The following is an 18957-nucleotide window of genomic DNA, read 5'->3' as shown; positions in this document are numbered from 1 at the left end:
AAAATCAGTGCAAGACTGGTTGAGTGAGAGGAAAACCAAATCATTGCTGTATTGCAGAATTAATTTACTGACAACACATTAAAGAAAAAACAAAAACCAAAAACCAAATAATTCAGCTGTGGCCAAAAGTTGGATACAGAATGCAAAGTTCTCGCAGTCAGTATAGAAACACTAATTTCACTCAGGCCTTATTAAAGCTTTCTGGATTATCCCTGTCTCTCCTCCTCTCTCAACCCCCACAGTACGTGCCTACTAAATTGCCTATGGCTCTCTGCCAGAAAAGCCATACTACTTACTTAGAAACCACAAGAGGCCCCTTCACATATACAATGGTTTAACTTTGATTAATCGAAAGAAGTATGAAGGTATGAAATTTGGCTTGCATATATAAACTGAAGTTCTTTAAATGTCAAGGACTACTGTTATGACAAGAACTTATCAAGACTTCACAACTGCAGTATCTAGTTGCAAGCTAGATATCCTGACCAGTATGTGTTGTGGAAAAGCAATGTGGAGAAATGGGGCAGAAAAACTGACAAGGAAGATTGTGTCCTGCAAATATGACATAGCAAAAGAGGCAAAATCTGGTGACCTAGAAAACTACGCGTTGTAGAGAGCATACAGAAAAACAGAAACTTCTGAGAAAGTTTCTGAACTGCTTAGCATGCGGTAGGTTTATTTTTAATGGGAGTAATAAGAATAAAGTTACAGTACACTAATGCTCACTGGAATAAAGCAAAGTTAACAAGATGAAAGAACAGGAGACACTCTGAGGAAAAATTAGAAGTACCACATCACATCATCATCTGCAACAGCAGATTTGATCCACACCCTACTTTTGAGTTCCATGTTGAAACTGCAATAAATTCAGAATTTTGGTATCTTTCTAGGCTTAACTTCCCTGAAAAAATTTCTTGATGCATTTTTTGGCCTCATCTTAATGGATCGAGGCCATTACTTCATAATTTCTTAGACAATAGTCCTCTAATTATTTCTTGCTCTGTTGAAGTTCTTCATTTTAACCAAAATAAACACTCTTGATGTTAATTATAGAAAACAGTGATATAAAAACAAAAGACTGGACTTCGAAAGTGGGACAAAATAAAATGTTGTCCTTTCATTAAGTCTCTGTAGCCTAGAGATTCACACAGTCAGCAAAGGAACATTCGTTTTTTTCTCTATATTTTTTGCACATATGTGACTAATATCGTAGTTTGGTTAAATGTCCTGTTCTACTATTTATCAGCCCAGACACTGCATTCTCAAACTCACTATTTTATTTCTGTTTCTTCTTCAAATGTGATCTGCAATCTGAAGTTTGAGAGCTTTTTGTCAACTAAATGTGGAGCGGTATTTATTGATTTGAGCAGAATGGGCACTCAGATAGAAATGGTGGTATCTGAATATTACCAAATAGTCCACACATCAGCAGATGGTTCTAGATTTTCAGCCAGCAATATACTGTAAATGTTTCGTCTGACATGTCTGTGCTATTATGACTAAGTATGAGAGAATCTTCATTGTCTATAAAACTGCTTTAAGAATATCACAATTATCCGGGCAGGGGAACACAAAAGATGTAGAAAGTGCTTCCTTCAGAATCTGTGACAAGGAGCAGCAACTAAAGGCTGGCCAAGTGCTCCAAGAGTGCTTGCACAGCTATTGCTAAGATTAACAACTGCAGTAATCCTTTTCTTATTTAAGTTACTAAGTGCCTGTGGTTGAAGAGCTGTGAGTGCTGCCCCCAGCCTGCCTGAACTACCCCTCTGCTGGGCAGGAGAGGAGGCAGTGTGGCCCATGAGGAATGGCTCTACCACAGCCGTAACTGGTCGCTTTCCTTTTCCATATATTATGTAGATAAAAAAATTAAAAATTTCTGAGAATAATTACAATCTACATCCTAATTTTCAGGCTTTGATTTTTTGTAATTAATGTGTGTTTGTGTTTTGTGATTAATATGTGCTTTAAAGATTGAACAGCAATGAAATTTCACTCATTAAGGTTCGGAATGTTTGATTTGGTTAGGATAAAAGCAGAGATTTCTTTTACTAGAACAGCATTAGGATTTGGTTAGAAAATAATGGCCAACGCGTTGATGTTTGCAGCGTGGGCTGCACAAGTTCCTGAGTTAAAACTCAAGAACTCAGCCTCAGCCTGTTACGAGTGATTTACGTGTAACTCTGCTCAAAGGTACTTCCACACAGCATGAAGTAGTGCCACTGCCAGATCCTGGCAATAATTCTAAATGAGTGCCCATTTATTGGGAAAAGCACACAGCACTGCTTGCTTTTCTCCTGGGTAACTGCACACGGCCAGTGTCTGAGATAAATCATGTATAACCCGCTCAGGAATCCCAAACACAGCGCCCCATTGTTCTGTGTAGACAGGGCACAAAACTGCTGCACATAAAACGCAAAGTGCATCCCAGGCATCAAAACAATGAAATAAATCCTAGATGACTTTTTTCCACAAGCACATGCCAAAATCCGAGTGGATTTACTCATACATCCATGTTTTTATGTTTGATATTCTCAGGAGATGCGACTGCATATCTTTTTAAAAGATTAAGTCACTCAGGAACAAGCTGTATGGCACGAGCATGCATGCAAGGTTTCTACCAACAGGCACGTGCATATAGAAACGTATGTGAAGATCTGAAGACATTTTACAGCCACGTTGAAATTTAGCCCTTGTTTTTAATATTTTAAATTATTGTAGAGATGGAAATGTTTTGATGAACACTTTTAGCTTTGCAAAAAGGAAGATATAAAATGAATGTTTACAATGTCACAACTGAATGTGGAATGGCATAGCCAAAATTCTCAACCATGCATGCTATTTTATAGAGGAAAAACTAAGCTGCAGCGTATAAGACTGTAGCTGTAGTTAAGGTTACTTCTATCGTAACTTTACTCCATAAGTAGGAAAATTCCCACTTATTTTGCATTCATATACATACATGTCTCTCGAATCCAGCTTCACTATGGTATTCTTCAGTGTTATAATAAAAACAGTAAAAATGTTGCAGGACTTGTCTTGCAATGGGCTAGTTTCAAACAATGGACCAATACACAACTTCAGACAACGGCCATAGTTAACCCACATGCATTATTCTACAAACATGTCCCTAACATCATGCAAGAGTTACTCTCCTGGTCTTCAGTGGGCACACTGGGATTTGAGCATCCCTCATGCATGAACAAGGGCCATGTTTTGCTGAGGCATCACTGAGGAAGGCAAGAGAGCTGCTAACAGGCACAAACTCACTCATCTATGGTCAGCAATGGGCTGGGCTGACTGCACCAACAGAAGATGAAGGGAGGGAAAAGAAAGGCTGCTATTTTCACACAGCAATGCTTAGATGTTCACAGTTTGAGACACAACTTCTGTCTGGCCAAATGCTTTCTTTATTGAACATTTATTAACTTAAAAAAAAATAAAAAAAAAATATATGAATTACCAAAAGAAAGAAGTAATCTGTGACGCTGGAGTTCATGTTTCCAAACCAAAAACTACTCTGAGTCAAAGCATCAGCGGGAGTCTCAGAATGCTAGGCAGAAATAAACTAGGTAATAAAATGCCATTATGTTCAGCAAGGCACAAATCTTCTGGATTGACAAGCCCCGACTATTCTGTTAGAACAAAGGATGCTATTTCTTTAAATCTGCCCCTTAAAGTGAAAGCACCAACTTTTGTCCCAAATTTACAGAACTTCTCAGATTCTACATAGATTGCTTTAGATTTACAGCTAACTAAACCAACTAAAATGAACTGAAAAATCAGGTTTTGAAACAGTGATTCCGAATTGAACAAATGTCCCGTGAAGCTTCCTTCAGCTTCCTGTTGAACTGCCTATCTTTGCTATGTCAGCCTTTCAGTTTACCCTCTCTGTTACTCATCGACTGGCAGCCAGGTGACCTAATAAAACAATTCAAACGGCCAAATCAAAAAATGATGCTCAAATGCTGTTTCATGCACATTTATCGGTGAAGAAATACTAGTAGTGAAAAAAGCCATTTAAATCCACTTGCTATTTTCAAACCATTCCCTCAAAGTCAATTCCAGAAGCTTTCATAATACAGTATTCTAGTACATAAAAAACTGAACCCTTATATTATTCGTAGAGTTTTCCTAACAAGTAACAGGTTCACCAATTCAAGAAACAAGAGATCGGTCTCTCTAGACACAAAACGTCACAAGAGAGATTCAGAATACCACTTTGCTTTCTTCCTATCTGCTTTACAGTCCCATATATCTCATTTGTGAGAGCGGAACAGAAGAGGAATGAGTGAAAAAAATTGCCCCAGACGAAAAAATAAGAGAGAAAATTTAACAAAATATATTGAAAAAATCAGAGCAAAAGCATTGAATCAAACTGTTTCCTGCAATGCTGGAGTTCCTTGATGTAGTGCGATTACTAAATATAGTATTTTACTAATCTCAGCAGGGAGCTGGCTAACTGCGTGCCCGTCAGATGTGTTTAATAGTCACCCCCTGTGGAACAAATCTAAGGAGTGCATGAAAAACACCCACATTTTAAAAAGACCCCTTGCTAGATCATTAAGGAAAGATAAAGGTCTGCACATTCATATGTGATATATAACACAATCATTGTGTCAACAAAACACATGTTTGATTAGCACGCCTCGGGCTCATCAATCGTGGTGTCTGCTTCCCAGCAGTGGCCACGGCTCTGCTGCAGCTACTGCAAGATGGGGGAAGCCACGCGGTAGCCCGAAGACTGACAGCTCAGCAGTAAATCTTGAGCGATTCTAGCATGCTCTTCTCCTACAGAGCTCAAATGCCAGCTGTATTGTAGCCTTAAATCTCCGTTAAAATGCAATCCTAGGTTTTGGATTAAGAAATAAACCATTACTCTGCCAGAAACAGATAACAGTAAGCAGCAAAAGACAGTCACAGTTTGCTGCAGCAGTATTTTACATTCCTAACTGTATAGCAAGGCAGACACTTGTCACCTATAAAAGCATGAGAAGTATGAATAAGACTGAAAAAAACTTGACACAGTTCCCAAAGAGAATATATAGCATAACATAATAGCAAAATCAGTGTATCTGAGCCAAAGAAACTTGCACATAGTTATTTTATACTACTTATGTATATTCAGAGCTCCTGTTTTCAGTGACATGGGGGATAAGTAAGGTTTGGCCATGTATGATACTCAGTCAGGCCAAGCAGACCCAGCTCTCTCCTACCTCTGGATGTGATGCTTGCTTCTGACTAAGAGAAAATTGGCCACTGGCACTGCTGCTGCAGCCTAAAGGATGATGGATACAATATACAGGACCTACTGCTCACCTTACCTCTGTTAGACCCTAACTCTGGTAAGCATTTATATTAGTAAAGATGGTGCTCCTGTGGAGCACATGCAAAGTGAGCTATCCTAGTCTCAAGAGCCAGCACTCGAGAGAGCAGAGAGCAATCTCTGCTGCCTGTGGCAGGAGGCTGAAGTCATGCCGTGGGACATGGCATGCTACAAAAAACCACAATTATGTTGAAGAGCACCTTGCTGCCCAGTTCCCTTCCTGCAGTCTACAACTAAAATATGTAACACAGACGTAGAAGAGAGTAATTTAACCAGTAAATTAAAATGCTGAACACAATCCCTCCCCAGAAAGAATGAGAAAGACCTGATAAAAATAAGAAAAACTGAGTTATTCAGAAGTGAAATCACTACAAAGCACAATGAAGCAATATATAACACCAGATGTTCTTCTCAGAAACAACTTACTTGCCTCACACGTACTGATTCAGACAAATACTGTACGCACAGCAATAGGAACTGAAATTAGTTTTATAACTCCTAGTCAATGGAAATAGAAGAATGGGTGGGGGGCCTGGATCCCTTATTCTCACCACATGGCCTAAGAATGAGAGGAAGATGAGAGCTGTGTTCTGTTAACGGAGCTGACAGAGGATGAGCATGGTATAGGGCATGTGTAGAGGAGCTGTTTCCTGGGTACCTGCCCCACAGCTGGATAAGGGGAGAGGGGAATTCAGTCAGTCTGGAGATAGAAAGTCCTTGATATCAACAGTGCCAGTGGGAATACATTTTCAGGAACGCTCCTCTAATTTAGGAAGATTGCCACTCAAGTGAAGAGCTGAAGCGTGAGCTGTATACTGTTGACACGCTGTGTGTGAAAGCCCAAAATGCTATAGGGCTGAACAAGGAATAGAATCACCATGAAACTGCACGTACAGAACCAGCTGCCTGAATTCACTGAAAGACCCATCCCAAGAATAGACTGTTTGTGTGCACTAGCTAAGATACATAACATCGTGTGGAAAGAATCACCCTGCTTTAATTAACTCAGGGAAGAAGAAATCATCTCACTGCTGGAAAACATACCACTTCATTTGTGCTCCCGATGCTAAAGGAGACTGAGTTTTGAGCAAAAAGCCTCTGAGAGCCTCACCTGAAAATCACAGTGAGAGATGACTCGCCTCTTTTCTCCCCCTTCACCCCTTCATGCTGTTTGTTAAGAGTTTTGCTTCAGACCTGAGTTCCTTCAGTCCAGGTCAAGCTGGACCTACCACAAGCTCCATGCTGCATCTTCACCTCGCTGCTGGCTGATATGCACAGTCACCTCCTTCTGGCCATATTCCTAACTGGTGCTGTGTGAATCACAAACGCCACTGAAATCATCAATAAAGACCTGACTGAGCAGCTGCTCTTGCCCAGAGGAAACTTCTTTCCCTGCTAATCTCTATTACTGCTCCAACAAAACTTGCAATCTTGAATAAAGGAGGAAATTTTGTAACAAAATAACCTGATAAAAGAGTGTAAGTTTTCTCCAGAGAACAAAGACTGTAAGTTCACACAGATAAAAGTGTTCTCCAATTTCCTGATCTCTGCTTACTGGTACAGAACTGTAAAAATGCCAGTGAAATTTAGAAAGCTGCAGTGGTTTTGGCTGGGATGGGAGGAATTTTCTTCACAGCAGCCTGTATGGTGCTGTACTTCAGAACTGTGACCAATACTGTGCTGATAACACAGCAATGTTTAGCTGTTGCTGAGCAGCGCTGCACAGAGCCAAGGAGGTTTCATTTTCTCACACTGTCCTGCCAGTGATGGGGTGAGGGGCACAAGGAGCTGAGATGGGACAAAATCAGGACAGTTGGCTCCAATGACCAAAATTCCATACCATGTGGCACTGTGCTCAGCATTAGGAATGAGGGGAGAGAAGGAGAGTGGGAGCTTGAACTTCCAATGTTTTTCTTGCCAAATAACCATTATGAGTGATTTCTAGGAAAGCCTAAACATCTGTCTACCAAAAGGAAGTAATGAATGATTTCCTGATTTCACTTTTCTTGCGTGTAACTTTGCTTTATGTATTAACCTGTTTATATCTCAACACATAAATTTTCTCACTTTTGCCTTTCCAGCTCTCACTCCCAGCTCACGTCAGAGGGCAGACTGAGTGGCTGTATGGTGCTGAGCTGCCAGCCAGGGTTAGCCCACAATAAACACCTGTATTGAACATCACACAATAGTTTAGTCATCAGTAGAAGTGCAAACTTCACATTAGGGTTATAAGAAAAGCATCAAGATAATGAGGACTTTGTCATCCATTTCTATAGGAGGTGTTTATGCTCCCTGCTGGTAAGAGACAAAAATTGCTGCTGAGATTCTGGTAGTGGCCATTGAACATGGTGTATTACAAACACATAGGAACACACGTCCCTCTGCGGGAGCCAAAATTCAATATTTTCAGTGATGACTTCCACACATTTGATCAATGAGCAAGTACAGTGCCAATCAACTTGACAAAGAACCAAGGTAGAGGGAGAGGATCCAAAAGCCCAATTCCAATGCCTGTATGCTGCAGCAGGTATTGATAATAAAAGGCAACACAGTCACCCTCAAGCTATTTCAAGGGGTTTCACATATGTGGATGAAGCAACAATTGCTTTAACAGCCTTATTTAATTTTTTTTAAATCCCAGTTTGTCCTGATTTAGGAGATAGGACCATCTTCAAAGAAGTATTTATTTAAAAACAGTTTGCTGACATAGCTTTCAAATCTGTATTACATTAATGATGCCAGAAAGACTGATACTGCAGTTTCAAGAGTTTCCTTTAGCTAGTGCTTATATTTTTCAGTTTGAACTAGTGGTGAGATCTTTATACTCACTGGCACTAGACCATTTGCTGAGACTCCAGTTCCAAGCAGACAGTGGCTACAAGCCACTCTGCAGCTGCCAGACTCAAGGACAGAAGAGCATCATCCAGGTTTACATTCCAGTTTTTAGCACTTGCTGCATTACTCATGAATGGTTCTTGACCAAACATACCTTTTTCATTCATCTGCAGTGAACTTTGAAACTGTACTTTCTTTGACAACTCACATACTTTATAATTAAAATTACATTCATTTCATAGGCTTCATACATAGAAACTTTCCTCCCCAAACCCTAAGTTTTGGGTGACTCTCTGAGCAAAATCATATTGACCTTTCATGATTCATAGGAGACAGGTCTTTGTTTTCATTAATTTTACCACAGTTTAGTTACCTTAAACACTTGATCACCAGAAGTCACAATCGCCCAAAAATGATTAAACTTCTAGCTATAACTTGTGCAGAGTAGGATCAGTAGATAACTACCAAAGAAGAGATGAATTGCACAGCATGGGGTCACTTTACACAATGCAGAAGAGCCAGGAGAAAAGGCTGGAAGAAGCAAGAAGCTGCTCCCTGTTTTGAAGAAAGAATGGCATTGAGGGCATGATTAAGTGATAGGACTCAGCAGCTCAGGTTGACAATCAAACTTGGTGATCTTGAAGGTCTTTACCAACCCAGTTTATTCTATGATTCTATACTTCTATTCAAATGAAAGCAGTAACAGAAATGAAGATCACTGTGTTGAAAAAACCAAGACAGGACATTTAGACTCTGTTGAGAATGATTTGCAGTATCAAGCATTTCTCAGACTACTTTCACCCAACCATCTGCAGCTATCTAAATCTGGAATCAACGGGGAATGCTTGGGGTCTTTTTTCAGCCTGCTTTTATCCCTAACCTTGCAACCCATACCAAAGAATTCTTGCAATAATCAGAGTTAATTCAGAGAATTTGTTCTGCTTGCTGTGGGAAGTTGGAAGTTGGACTGAAAAAGGGTAAGGTATTGTTTTTACTGAGGTAAAAAACAGCTTCAGAGGCAAGAAAACAGGAGGGAAATAGCTACTGTCAATTCTCCCAGGGAGCTCTAGCAAATACAGTATGCATATTTTACTGAGCCATGTAGCTAACAAAAACTAACGAAAGGAGAGTTGATTCCATCCAGTGAAGAGCAATAAATTTTAATTTAACTAAATAAGCAACATTTCTTAATTGCAACCAGCTTCGGAAAAGAATTTTTGAATGGAAATTGTTATTTTGTCCATCATCAATGAGTCGTTGTACTTGAGAACAAAATGTTAATGAAGGAAGTTAAAGGCCATTGCATCAAGTTTCAAGAATATATACATAGAAGTTGTGATAACAATTTATATCTCAATTATTTACTTCAGGCTTAATGTTGGATTCCTTGTTCATTCCTTTTGTATTAAGAATTTCCACTGAACTCAAATCCAATTGTCCTGGTGGTCTCTTAGTTATCTCTCTGAGAAATGGTTTCAAGCCTAAACTCTTTATTATTAAAAAGACCAGGAACTCGTCAACTGTCATTAAAACTGTTAACAAGATTCAAATACCTCCACAAACTCAGTAGGGGTGGATGAGAAGGTCACTGTCCTTTACTCTGGAAGACAAATGACCCTTCTGTACTATTTAGCAAGTTAAACCCACAAAGAGAAAACACAAGTTGGTCACAGCAAGGCCTCAACTAAAATTGATGGTTACTTCAAATACTATGCTAAGTCTGGAAAAGACAAGACTTCCTCTTTTGCTCTTCCTGTAAGAGTGCTTGCACCTGTCAGCACAAGGTGTGAGCAGACAGAGGAAAGCAGCATTATGGATCACACCAGAGTGAAATCCAAAGCATGTGAGAATGTCCTGAGACCCGTGCACATCTGAATCAGACAACACAGCACAAGGCAGGAATTGTACAGGTACGATAACTTCAAGCAGTGAGTTCACAGGGAGTACCACAGTCCCTGGTATGAGACAGCAGCCCAAATCTGTGAAACATGTAGGGTAGCAATGCTTACAAGTAAACTGGAAGTTGGGTACTAATCTGCACAGGCATTTATTAAAATCCTAAGCATCTACCTTTCTGGATGATTTCACACTCAATGACTTGCTGTGAGCATCCATTGTGCCTGCGTCAGCTTTGAAAATGGTATTTAGGTACATTATATAATTTGATCTGTGGTCCTGCTGCAAGGAATGTGCAAATACACAAAGATCAGTTCAAAACTACAGCTTTAACTTGAAATTCAGTGAGGTACAAATTTTGCTCAGATTCGCATACCTATCTCAGTAGTAATATCCTGTCCTTGACTGATTTCCAAATCCAGCCTTTAACAATACAAAATGAGTGCCTACTGCAGAGAGAGGCCTAAGCTCAACATCAAACTCAATATTGCTGTGGGAATTTGGTTTAGACCCACTGCTGCCTTCAACCACAGGCTGAAATGTACAGGCACAAGTAAACCTGACTTGAGTGTCCAGCAGGACTTCCTCTGAAGTGTGTGCCTGCATTACTGGAAATGGGAAACATCCAGAAATGGCCAACAGTACAAGATTCAAATCACTCAACTGATCAAACGGAATGTTTAACCACTAAACAGATGTGGGAAGAAAAAGAAAAAAAAAAAAAAGAAAAAAAAAAGAGGTCAGTTGTGTAACCACTGTATTCAGAAAGAAGTAGAAACATACTACACTATGTGTGAGGTCTTATTACATGGTCACCACAGACAACAAGTTAACATACCTAAGTCCTGCCAAAACTGCAAGCCAAGTGTGCTTCAGCCATGCAGGGGACAGTGGGCTCTCCCTCATGTTTTTTTTCATTTTAGAATCACAGAATCCTGAATTGGAAGGGATCCACAAGGATCACTGAGTCCAATTCTTGGCACCACATTTGTACTATCTGTTCACCATGGAAGCAGCCAGGGGCATTTCCTACTGTACACAAGCTACCTGCAACATACGTTTTGCCTCCGTAACAAATGCAGGCTCACATTATTCATCTGTAAAGAGTTTCTCTGTTCTTTGAACAAAAACAAACACTGAATAACTTACTGCAATTACATGGTCACCAAAAATAACTTTAACTAATCTAGCTGCAAAACAATGACTAAAACACCACAGTCACTTAAAAATAACAATTTTACCAAAGATGAATTTCTCTTTGAACAACATCTGGGGCAAAGTCTGCAAAACAATTAATTGATAGCGTACATCAATATGAAGAGAGCACTAAAAATGCTCCATTCAGACTTTGTAAAGGCTTGCTTGTAAAGTATTTTTGTTTAATTATCACTGGTAATTTGAAGCCCAAGCCTTGAAAGAATCTGAGCTAAACACCTGTTTATTTTTGTTGGTTTCTTTTTGTTTTTTTTCAGTGACACTGAATTGCTGCTTATCAATTACAAATATATTTAGAATTGTAATGTAATTTTTTTAGCACTTTTCCATACACTGGTCGAATAACTTAATATTAAAGGCTTACAATAGAACATGAAAGATCATATACAGTTTAGTAGAGTCTAAATTAAATCATCACATTTTAAATACAAGTTCCCTGTAGCTAAAGAAGTTCGAATAAACATTCAAAAGACTAAATAACATGTTTTTACATTTACAAATGAAACATCATACGAGTATTTATTGATTTTTTTAAAAATCCAAAAATACATTGTAACAGAACAGAATGTATATGTTCTTCAATAAAAGACAAAACTGTGGTTATCATCTGGACCATAATACAAATACATGCTAAAAATTTAAAAATCATTTTGGGTCACTTGGGAAACACGAAACAAGCTATCTGTTTGTAAATGCAGCAGTTTTCTACTTTAAATACATCTGAGAAAATTAACCTGTAAAGAAATAGGCTTTTAGACTCTTGAACACAAAGAGCTTTCTAGACTGAAATGGTGAAGAGACCTGTGATATGCACCTGCCAGGCCACTAAGCCATTTCCCACAGAGATTCTGTTCACCGCTCCACCTCAGCTCAGGGATCCAGCAGTGTCAGAGTTTCACATCAATACCAGACTTATCCAAGCAAAGTGTTAGAAAGCATTCTAATATGATGTAAAAACAGCAGTTACATACACAGAAGATATATGCCAATAACAGACATTCTCTACCAAATGTCTTGATTTGTATCAGGGCAAGTAAAATGTAGTAGTCTAGTTTATGGACTAACTGAATTATATTTTTGGCTCAAGGTAAGACCCTTTAAAAACAATCTCTACATTAGCAACCAGAATCAAAGCATGGAAAAAAAAAAAAACAAAAAACCCACACACAAAAAACAGGACAAACAACTAATCATTTTACAATCACCACATACTGCAGGCAAGTAGGAATCAAAACAATAACACAAATTGTGCACTGGTTCTATGAAAATAAAGCGTTACGAGTCGACACAAGCAATCTGACAAGATGTGAAAGCAGGCAGTGAAAGCATCAGGGATTGAATTTCTTTTCATCAGAATTCATCTGTTTCTACTGCAAGGCAGGTAACAAGTGGAACTCAGAAAAACCGAATTCCTCTTAGCAGGTTAAATGCATACTGTGAGGCTTAGATTTTATTGTTTCTTCTATTAAGAGAAATTCAAACAATTGAATTAAAATTACATTTTAAAAATGAAAGCCAATAGAAATCTCAATGAATGTACATTTTAGACAGAAACAATGTTAGGTCAAATCTACAACAGGTGATAGCCGATGTCCACAGATGTTATTTAACTATGCTGCTTATGTCAATAGAACATCTGACACTATTTCCATAATACTAGCAGCCCCTTTTAAATCACTTCCAACAACTGTATACTTTGTAAATTACATGGGCTTTGATGAAAAATATCATTATCAGGCATGCAAAAATTCTAACAGAAACCTTCCATTTCCATAATTTGCTTACACGTTCAAATGACATATGCTAGAACACACAAAACCAACTTTTTCAAATGAAATAAATTCACAACTCTGAAAAGGAGCAAACAAACAAACAAAAACAAGGAAAAAAGCCTCTGAGACAGGAAAAAGAATGTTTCTACATAATTGGTCCTATCCTTCACTGGTGCAACATAGTAACATGAGCTACCATACAAATTTGCATGTAATTTTGCAAGTAATGGTGTTCAGGAAGAGGATCTCATTCTCCATCTTCTACACTGCAGAAATGACTGAATGTACTACAGAGGCTTTCATTGTCCTACAAAATATATGGTGTTTGCCACTGCTGGATACAGATCATCAGTGCTGAAGGACCAGCATGCTGACTCAGCATAGGACATCTTACACTCTCTAGTATTGACAGTGATGTGAAAAACAATCTGTTCTGCACTAATACCAAACCTGCTCCTAGGTTGCACCTTCTGATTGAAGCTCTGTTCTACAGGTGACAATTAACAGGTGCAGTGTGGGAAGCAGAGGCACAGTTTTAACAACCCAACCCAGAGGACAAATGCAGAGTTAAGGGAATGCATTAGTGTCATCTGGATTCGAGTCCATGAGAAACCAATGTCAGAGCAGTTTGTAAAGCTTTGAATGCCAAGAGGTGATCAAAAATTTCAAGCAGAAGCATGATCTGAGCCTGTAATTCCTTACAGAGAATAAACAACGGAGAGAAAGACAGGCTGTAGTAAAGTGAATGGAAGGAAGGAACTAAAAAGAGGACGGACGTATGTAATGTATACTGGTGCAGGGTTGTATCTCCTGGACCCAGAAACTGCCATAAACATGAGCTAATTTTACAAGATAAGTTACATGCATGCCCAATTCAAGAGGGCAAGAGTAAAACCCTGATGGCAATGCTATGACTCTGGCTGAAGAGCTTCATTTTCCCCCTCCCATACCTGAAAGCCTTGAATCCTTGCCAAATACTCCAGCTGTTTTGAAGGCTGCACTGCAGAACAGGGGGAAGCAGGAGATATTCCTTTTAGACCTATGGCTTCGGCAGTCGGGGACGTTCCATTCATGAGAAGTTCCCTGGCAATTGTAGCTGTGCTATTTGTTGTAGGAGATATGCTGAAGAAAGAGCTAGAAGTCTGGCTCATTTCTTTGGGTGACAAATAGCTTACAGTGGTACCAGGGGCTGATTTGTTGCGGCTTGCTTCCATCTCTTGATAAACATCAGGAGAGAGATGGAGTATTCCCTTTGGTGCTGAAAGTAAAAGCAGAGATCATTCTTATTACGCTAGAACAGTCTTGGAATGTAGACAATTTTCATTAACATACTTTTCACCAGAATACAAAGTAAGCACTTAAATGCAGTATCTTTTTTCCACAGTAATTGTAAATGAAATTACCTAACTGTTTGGAAGCAAAGCAGACCTGAAGTGCTCTTCTTCTTCCTCCCCCTCTCCCCTCACCCTTTTTAAGTAGTTAAAAACTTCTGGACTCTAAAACCGTGGCAAGCACAGAATACACAATGTGAATAAATAAGGTTCTGAGTTCTGCAAACCATGAGGAACAGCTGCTGCTTCAGAACAGCAGCACTATCATTATTTTGGTACAACCTTCTGCCTCCTACCTGATAGAGTCATTCAGGCTGTTGTTTGACAAATACTCTAAACTAGCCTGTGACAGCACATCACCATCAGAAGTCCTTCTTCCCTCTCCCACCTACAGATGTTGTTTGTTCTCTCCAGCTGCTCTATTGCCTGTGCCAGCACAAGCACCTGTAAGACCATGCAGTGACACTCATGAGAACCAGCAGTTGGAGACAAAAGGAGGGCGGGACGGCTCCTTGTAGGTAGCTGCAGTGCCTCAGGAGCTGGCTTAAAGCATCTGCTGAATTACCACAGCAGCCTGGGCTTAATTAATCCTAAATGGCCTTGTAGCCACATTGTTCCTGTGCTCATGACTCCTGTGCAACTGCCTGCCCTTCAATCTTTTTTAATTTTTGTAACATTTAGCTGCATATACAGCATCCTATAGTTTGCGTTGTCTTGGACCACGCTCACACTGAGCACAGAAAGTATGCATGTGTCATTATAAATATCAAAAAGAATTAAAGCAAACATTACAGAATTACATTTATTCATGTGAACTGCAGGAAACATTCAAATATTTCTAGTGACATCTAAACTAGGAGCAACGGGTCCACATTTAAAATATTTAATATTTTTAGAGAACATCTTGATCCCAAACATCCTCAAAAACAGGAACATGTACGTAAGCAGTTTTGATAATATTTTTGTGTATAAAAATGTGCAGAATTAGGGACAAAGTTTGGTAATTTTATACACAATGAAATATTTGTTGGAAGCACAAGTACCTGGTCTGCTGATGTAAGAGGAAAGCTTCTTTCTTATTGTAACTAAATTGAAAAATGAGCTTGAAATGTTTAATTTCATACCAGCACATTGATTTCCTAGTGTACACCTGAAAAAAACATCTGTGAACTCAAGCCACATGGCGTTTCATTTTAGAAATGACAAACTTATTTTTTAACTAACTTAGTTATCTCAAGAGAAACCAAAGCATTCAATGCTTAATTCACTTGCAATACATATTAAAGTAATCTCAGACTGAAAAATAAATTCAAAGAAGAGAAATAATTTCCAGTTTCCTGCAAAGGACTATTCTGCTCCAAGAAGTCCAAGAGGTATTCTTAAGTGAAATGTCTACTGCAAAAAGACTTTAAAAATATTACCAGTGATTAATATTCTCATTTTCAACCACACAGTGAAAATTGAACTTCCTCACTGCTGACTCAGCAAATTGCTCACAGGTGAATCTTTTAATCGATTTACTCACACATTTGGCTTTTAAATTAACAGTGATTTCAAAGAGTTGGAAAGTCAGCTCATACCCTTCACAAAGCTCTGGAAAAGTTCTGTGAAGGACCTAGCTGTGGGGTTATGTGAGCCCAGTTTGGAGAGCGCGGCTGTTCTCTTTAAGAACATGTAAAACAGATGATAGAGCTCTGCTTTGTGAATATCTCAGTTTCAGAGAGAAATGCTGCTGCCACTGCACCCAGCACTGTGCCAGCACCGAGGCAGAGCTGGATGCACCTGTACCACATGCTTGCTGCTTGCCCTGCCTGTGTGGGACTGAGGAGCCCTAAGATCAAGGGTGATCTTGCACTGAAATCCAGAGCTAAGAAGAAATTCACAACAGTACTACTCGGGAAGGATGGAGGACGGGGTCTCCAAAGTGTCTTTCTCTCCATCTGAGACAAGGTAGAATATAACCTTGCAGAGAATAGCAGCTGTGTAAACACCCATTATTATTCTATAGTGCATAATCATCATGTAATAGAGTGGTAATATACCCTTTTTCTGAGGCTACAGCCTCCAAGGCTTATCACTGATCACACTTATATATAGTTTTATACAAGAGATAGTATGAATGAAATTAAAAAGGATTCAGGTAGGTGAAGTCAGGTTTCAAAAACAAACACAAGGACACTGAGTGACGGGGTGTTTGGTCCCTCCTAAGACCTGGCCCACTGTATGTCTGATTTTCAACACGTACTTGAGAAATGAAAATCAAAATTGAACAGAGTCTATAATAACATACTTTAAAAATAATGCATTAGTTCTCCAGAAAATAAAGATCATGCAACATGAAAAAAAAAAAAGGTTTCAAGACGTTTAAAACCAAATCCAGTACAGCAGATGTCTGTTCCATTGATGTAATATTACTTAAAACAAACATTTTACATGCTTTCTCAGCCATCTCACTGTTTTTACATGATCCACCCAAATGTCTAACTGCTGTCTGGAACAATGGTTTGGAATACTTCCAGATTACTAAGCTCTCTAAATGTTAAAATAACTAATATGCAGCATATGATGAATAAAAAGATATTGAGCAAAGTATAGCAAATGCATCTAAAGCACTGCCTTTACTCTAATGGTGATGTTAAATTAATAATAGTACTTCTACACTTATGCAACACCTTTCAGCTACAGACTTCAAAGTGCTTTATAAGCAATAATTAATTTAAATCATACATTGGCTCAGAGAGCAGATATTATATTACAGTCATTGATTATTTCTGGAAACAAAGTAATGTAATATTCCATTACAATATAGCCATTACATTAATATAGTTGCAAGCAATTAAGATTTTATATTCAGGGCCCATGTTTCATAAAGCTTCTTAGAAACTTGCTGTAAAATCCAATAAAATTTGCTCTCTTTGAAAATGTCTATCAAGCATGGAGGGTTTTTTTGGAACTCATTATGTATTTGTAACATATTATTGAGGAAGTTGGTTTTTTTTTTAATATCATGCCTCTGTTGTCTGCTTACTTCAACTCTGTTGAATCCTTCAAGGATATATAATAACAACTTAGTTACTGCAGTAACTATGCTATCACAAAACAAGGAGTATGACATCAATAGAGGAATAAGAGTCAGACCAAATTTCTCCAGGAATTCTCGTAATTAGTCTTCAAACAAGAACTTTAATAAAAAACATGGGACAAAGAAATCTTTTGCTCTAACACTTCCTTGTGTTGCAGTAGAACACTTCTAGGTGAATACTTTCATATATCTGCTAGTCTTTCCCTCCTCCCCCCCAGAAAAAAAAAAGATTTTTATGTCTCTGCTAAACAGTTATCCCATACCGACTTTGTCATACTTCAAAGGTAACATCACAACTATTAAGAGTCACAGGAACTGTAATTCTACCACTTAGACCAACAACACTGCACCTTCTGCTGGACATAACTACGAGGTACATTCATGAAACATGTTAAAATAATTTCCATTTATATTATTTAAACCTGTGGGCAAATGTGTTACCAAAACATTCAAGCAAGAGATGCAATGTAATCACTAACATTTGAAAAACATGTCTTACTCATCCTTGGCAGTAATTGCTAGCAGTCTCTTACAAGCTTCTATAGTCTCTGAAAACTCCAAACCAAAGACCTCTCTCACCTAAGAATAAATCTCATCATCTATTGTCTACTTTTGCTGTCACAGCTGCAACACAATTTAGACTCCAACGCAAATGTGTGATGCAAAATGGCTTCGTGAGTCTGTCCCTTGAAGTGCATCTCTGTACTTTGATTCCACTTCTTTTTATAGCAGCAGCAGTGGCAGTCTTCAAAAAATCTGCTGAAGTGGTTCTATTTTTAACCCTAATCCTTTGTCTACAGGGTCTCCCTGCCAGAGGGCTCCAGGGGACTTTTCTGCAAATGGGCTGCCACCAGAGAACGGCTTTGGACCTTCACTCCACATAAGCAAAAATGTAACTAGACTGTAAAATAGAATTTACTGGATACAGGAACAGAGACAAGTTACCCCATAACAGTGGGCCTTCTAAGTTGAGAAAGGTTCACAATGATGACAGTATTGCCTGCAACTCTGAAGTGTCTATACCAGTAACACTGGTGTCCCATTTTCAGTTTTCTATTTCTGTCAGGAAAATATGAAAAGCTAAGATTTTGATTTTATTGTTACTCCAAAAGATGATGTACAACATCAGGTTTGTATTGTCAATCCACATATGTAACAGAGCTGATTTTCCCATTTTTCCTGATTGACACTGTAGAGATACTCTTCTGTATAGTATCTACTCCATGACTTTTCCAGTTTCAAGGCCATTCATAGACTGTTTCAAGGAAACTCAGTATATTTGGTCTAAACCAAAACCAAACCACAATTTTCTATCTGGGCTCCCATAATCCAACAGAAAAGTTACACTTTTTGGTGTGTCAGGAGTCCTGTAGCTGGTGTATGGCTTCCCCTGACATTCCTGTAGAGCACATGCTCTTCTTTGCACTACAACCACTGGAATGGGATACAAACATGTAGTAGTACTTACATGTCTTGTGTAGTGACACAAAATGAACAGGATAT

The 18957-nt window shown here is 38.7% G+C and overlaps 1 protein-coding gene across 5 annotated transcripts in view; it reads right to left on the bottom strand.

The window, feature by feature from the left end:
* Positions 1 to 18957, bottom strand: part of STAU2 (staufen double-stranded RNA binding protein 2) — a 165590-nt gene that overhangs the window by 66121 nt on the left and 80512 nt on the right. For all 5 annotated transcript variants that reach the window (XM_048938628.1, XM_048938631.1, XM_048938627.1 and 2 more), the window contains exon 12: positions 13992 to 14299. In XM_048938628.1, coding sequence (XP_048794585.1) covers positions 13992 to 14299 — 308 coding nt within the window. The remainder of the gene's footprint in view (positions 1 to 13991; positions 14300 to 18957) is intronic.

The sequence above is a fragment of the Lagopus muta genome, chromosome 3, assembly GCF_023343835.1.
Source record: "Lagopus muta isolate bLagMut1 chromosome 3, bLagMut1 primary, whole genome shotgun sequence".
NCBI lineage: Eukaryota > Metazoa > Chordata > Aves > Galliformes > Phasianidae > Lagopus > Lagopus muta.
The sequence above is the reverse complement of the archived record's forward strand: the minus strand, read 5'-3'. Positions and strand labels throughout refer to the sequence as shown.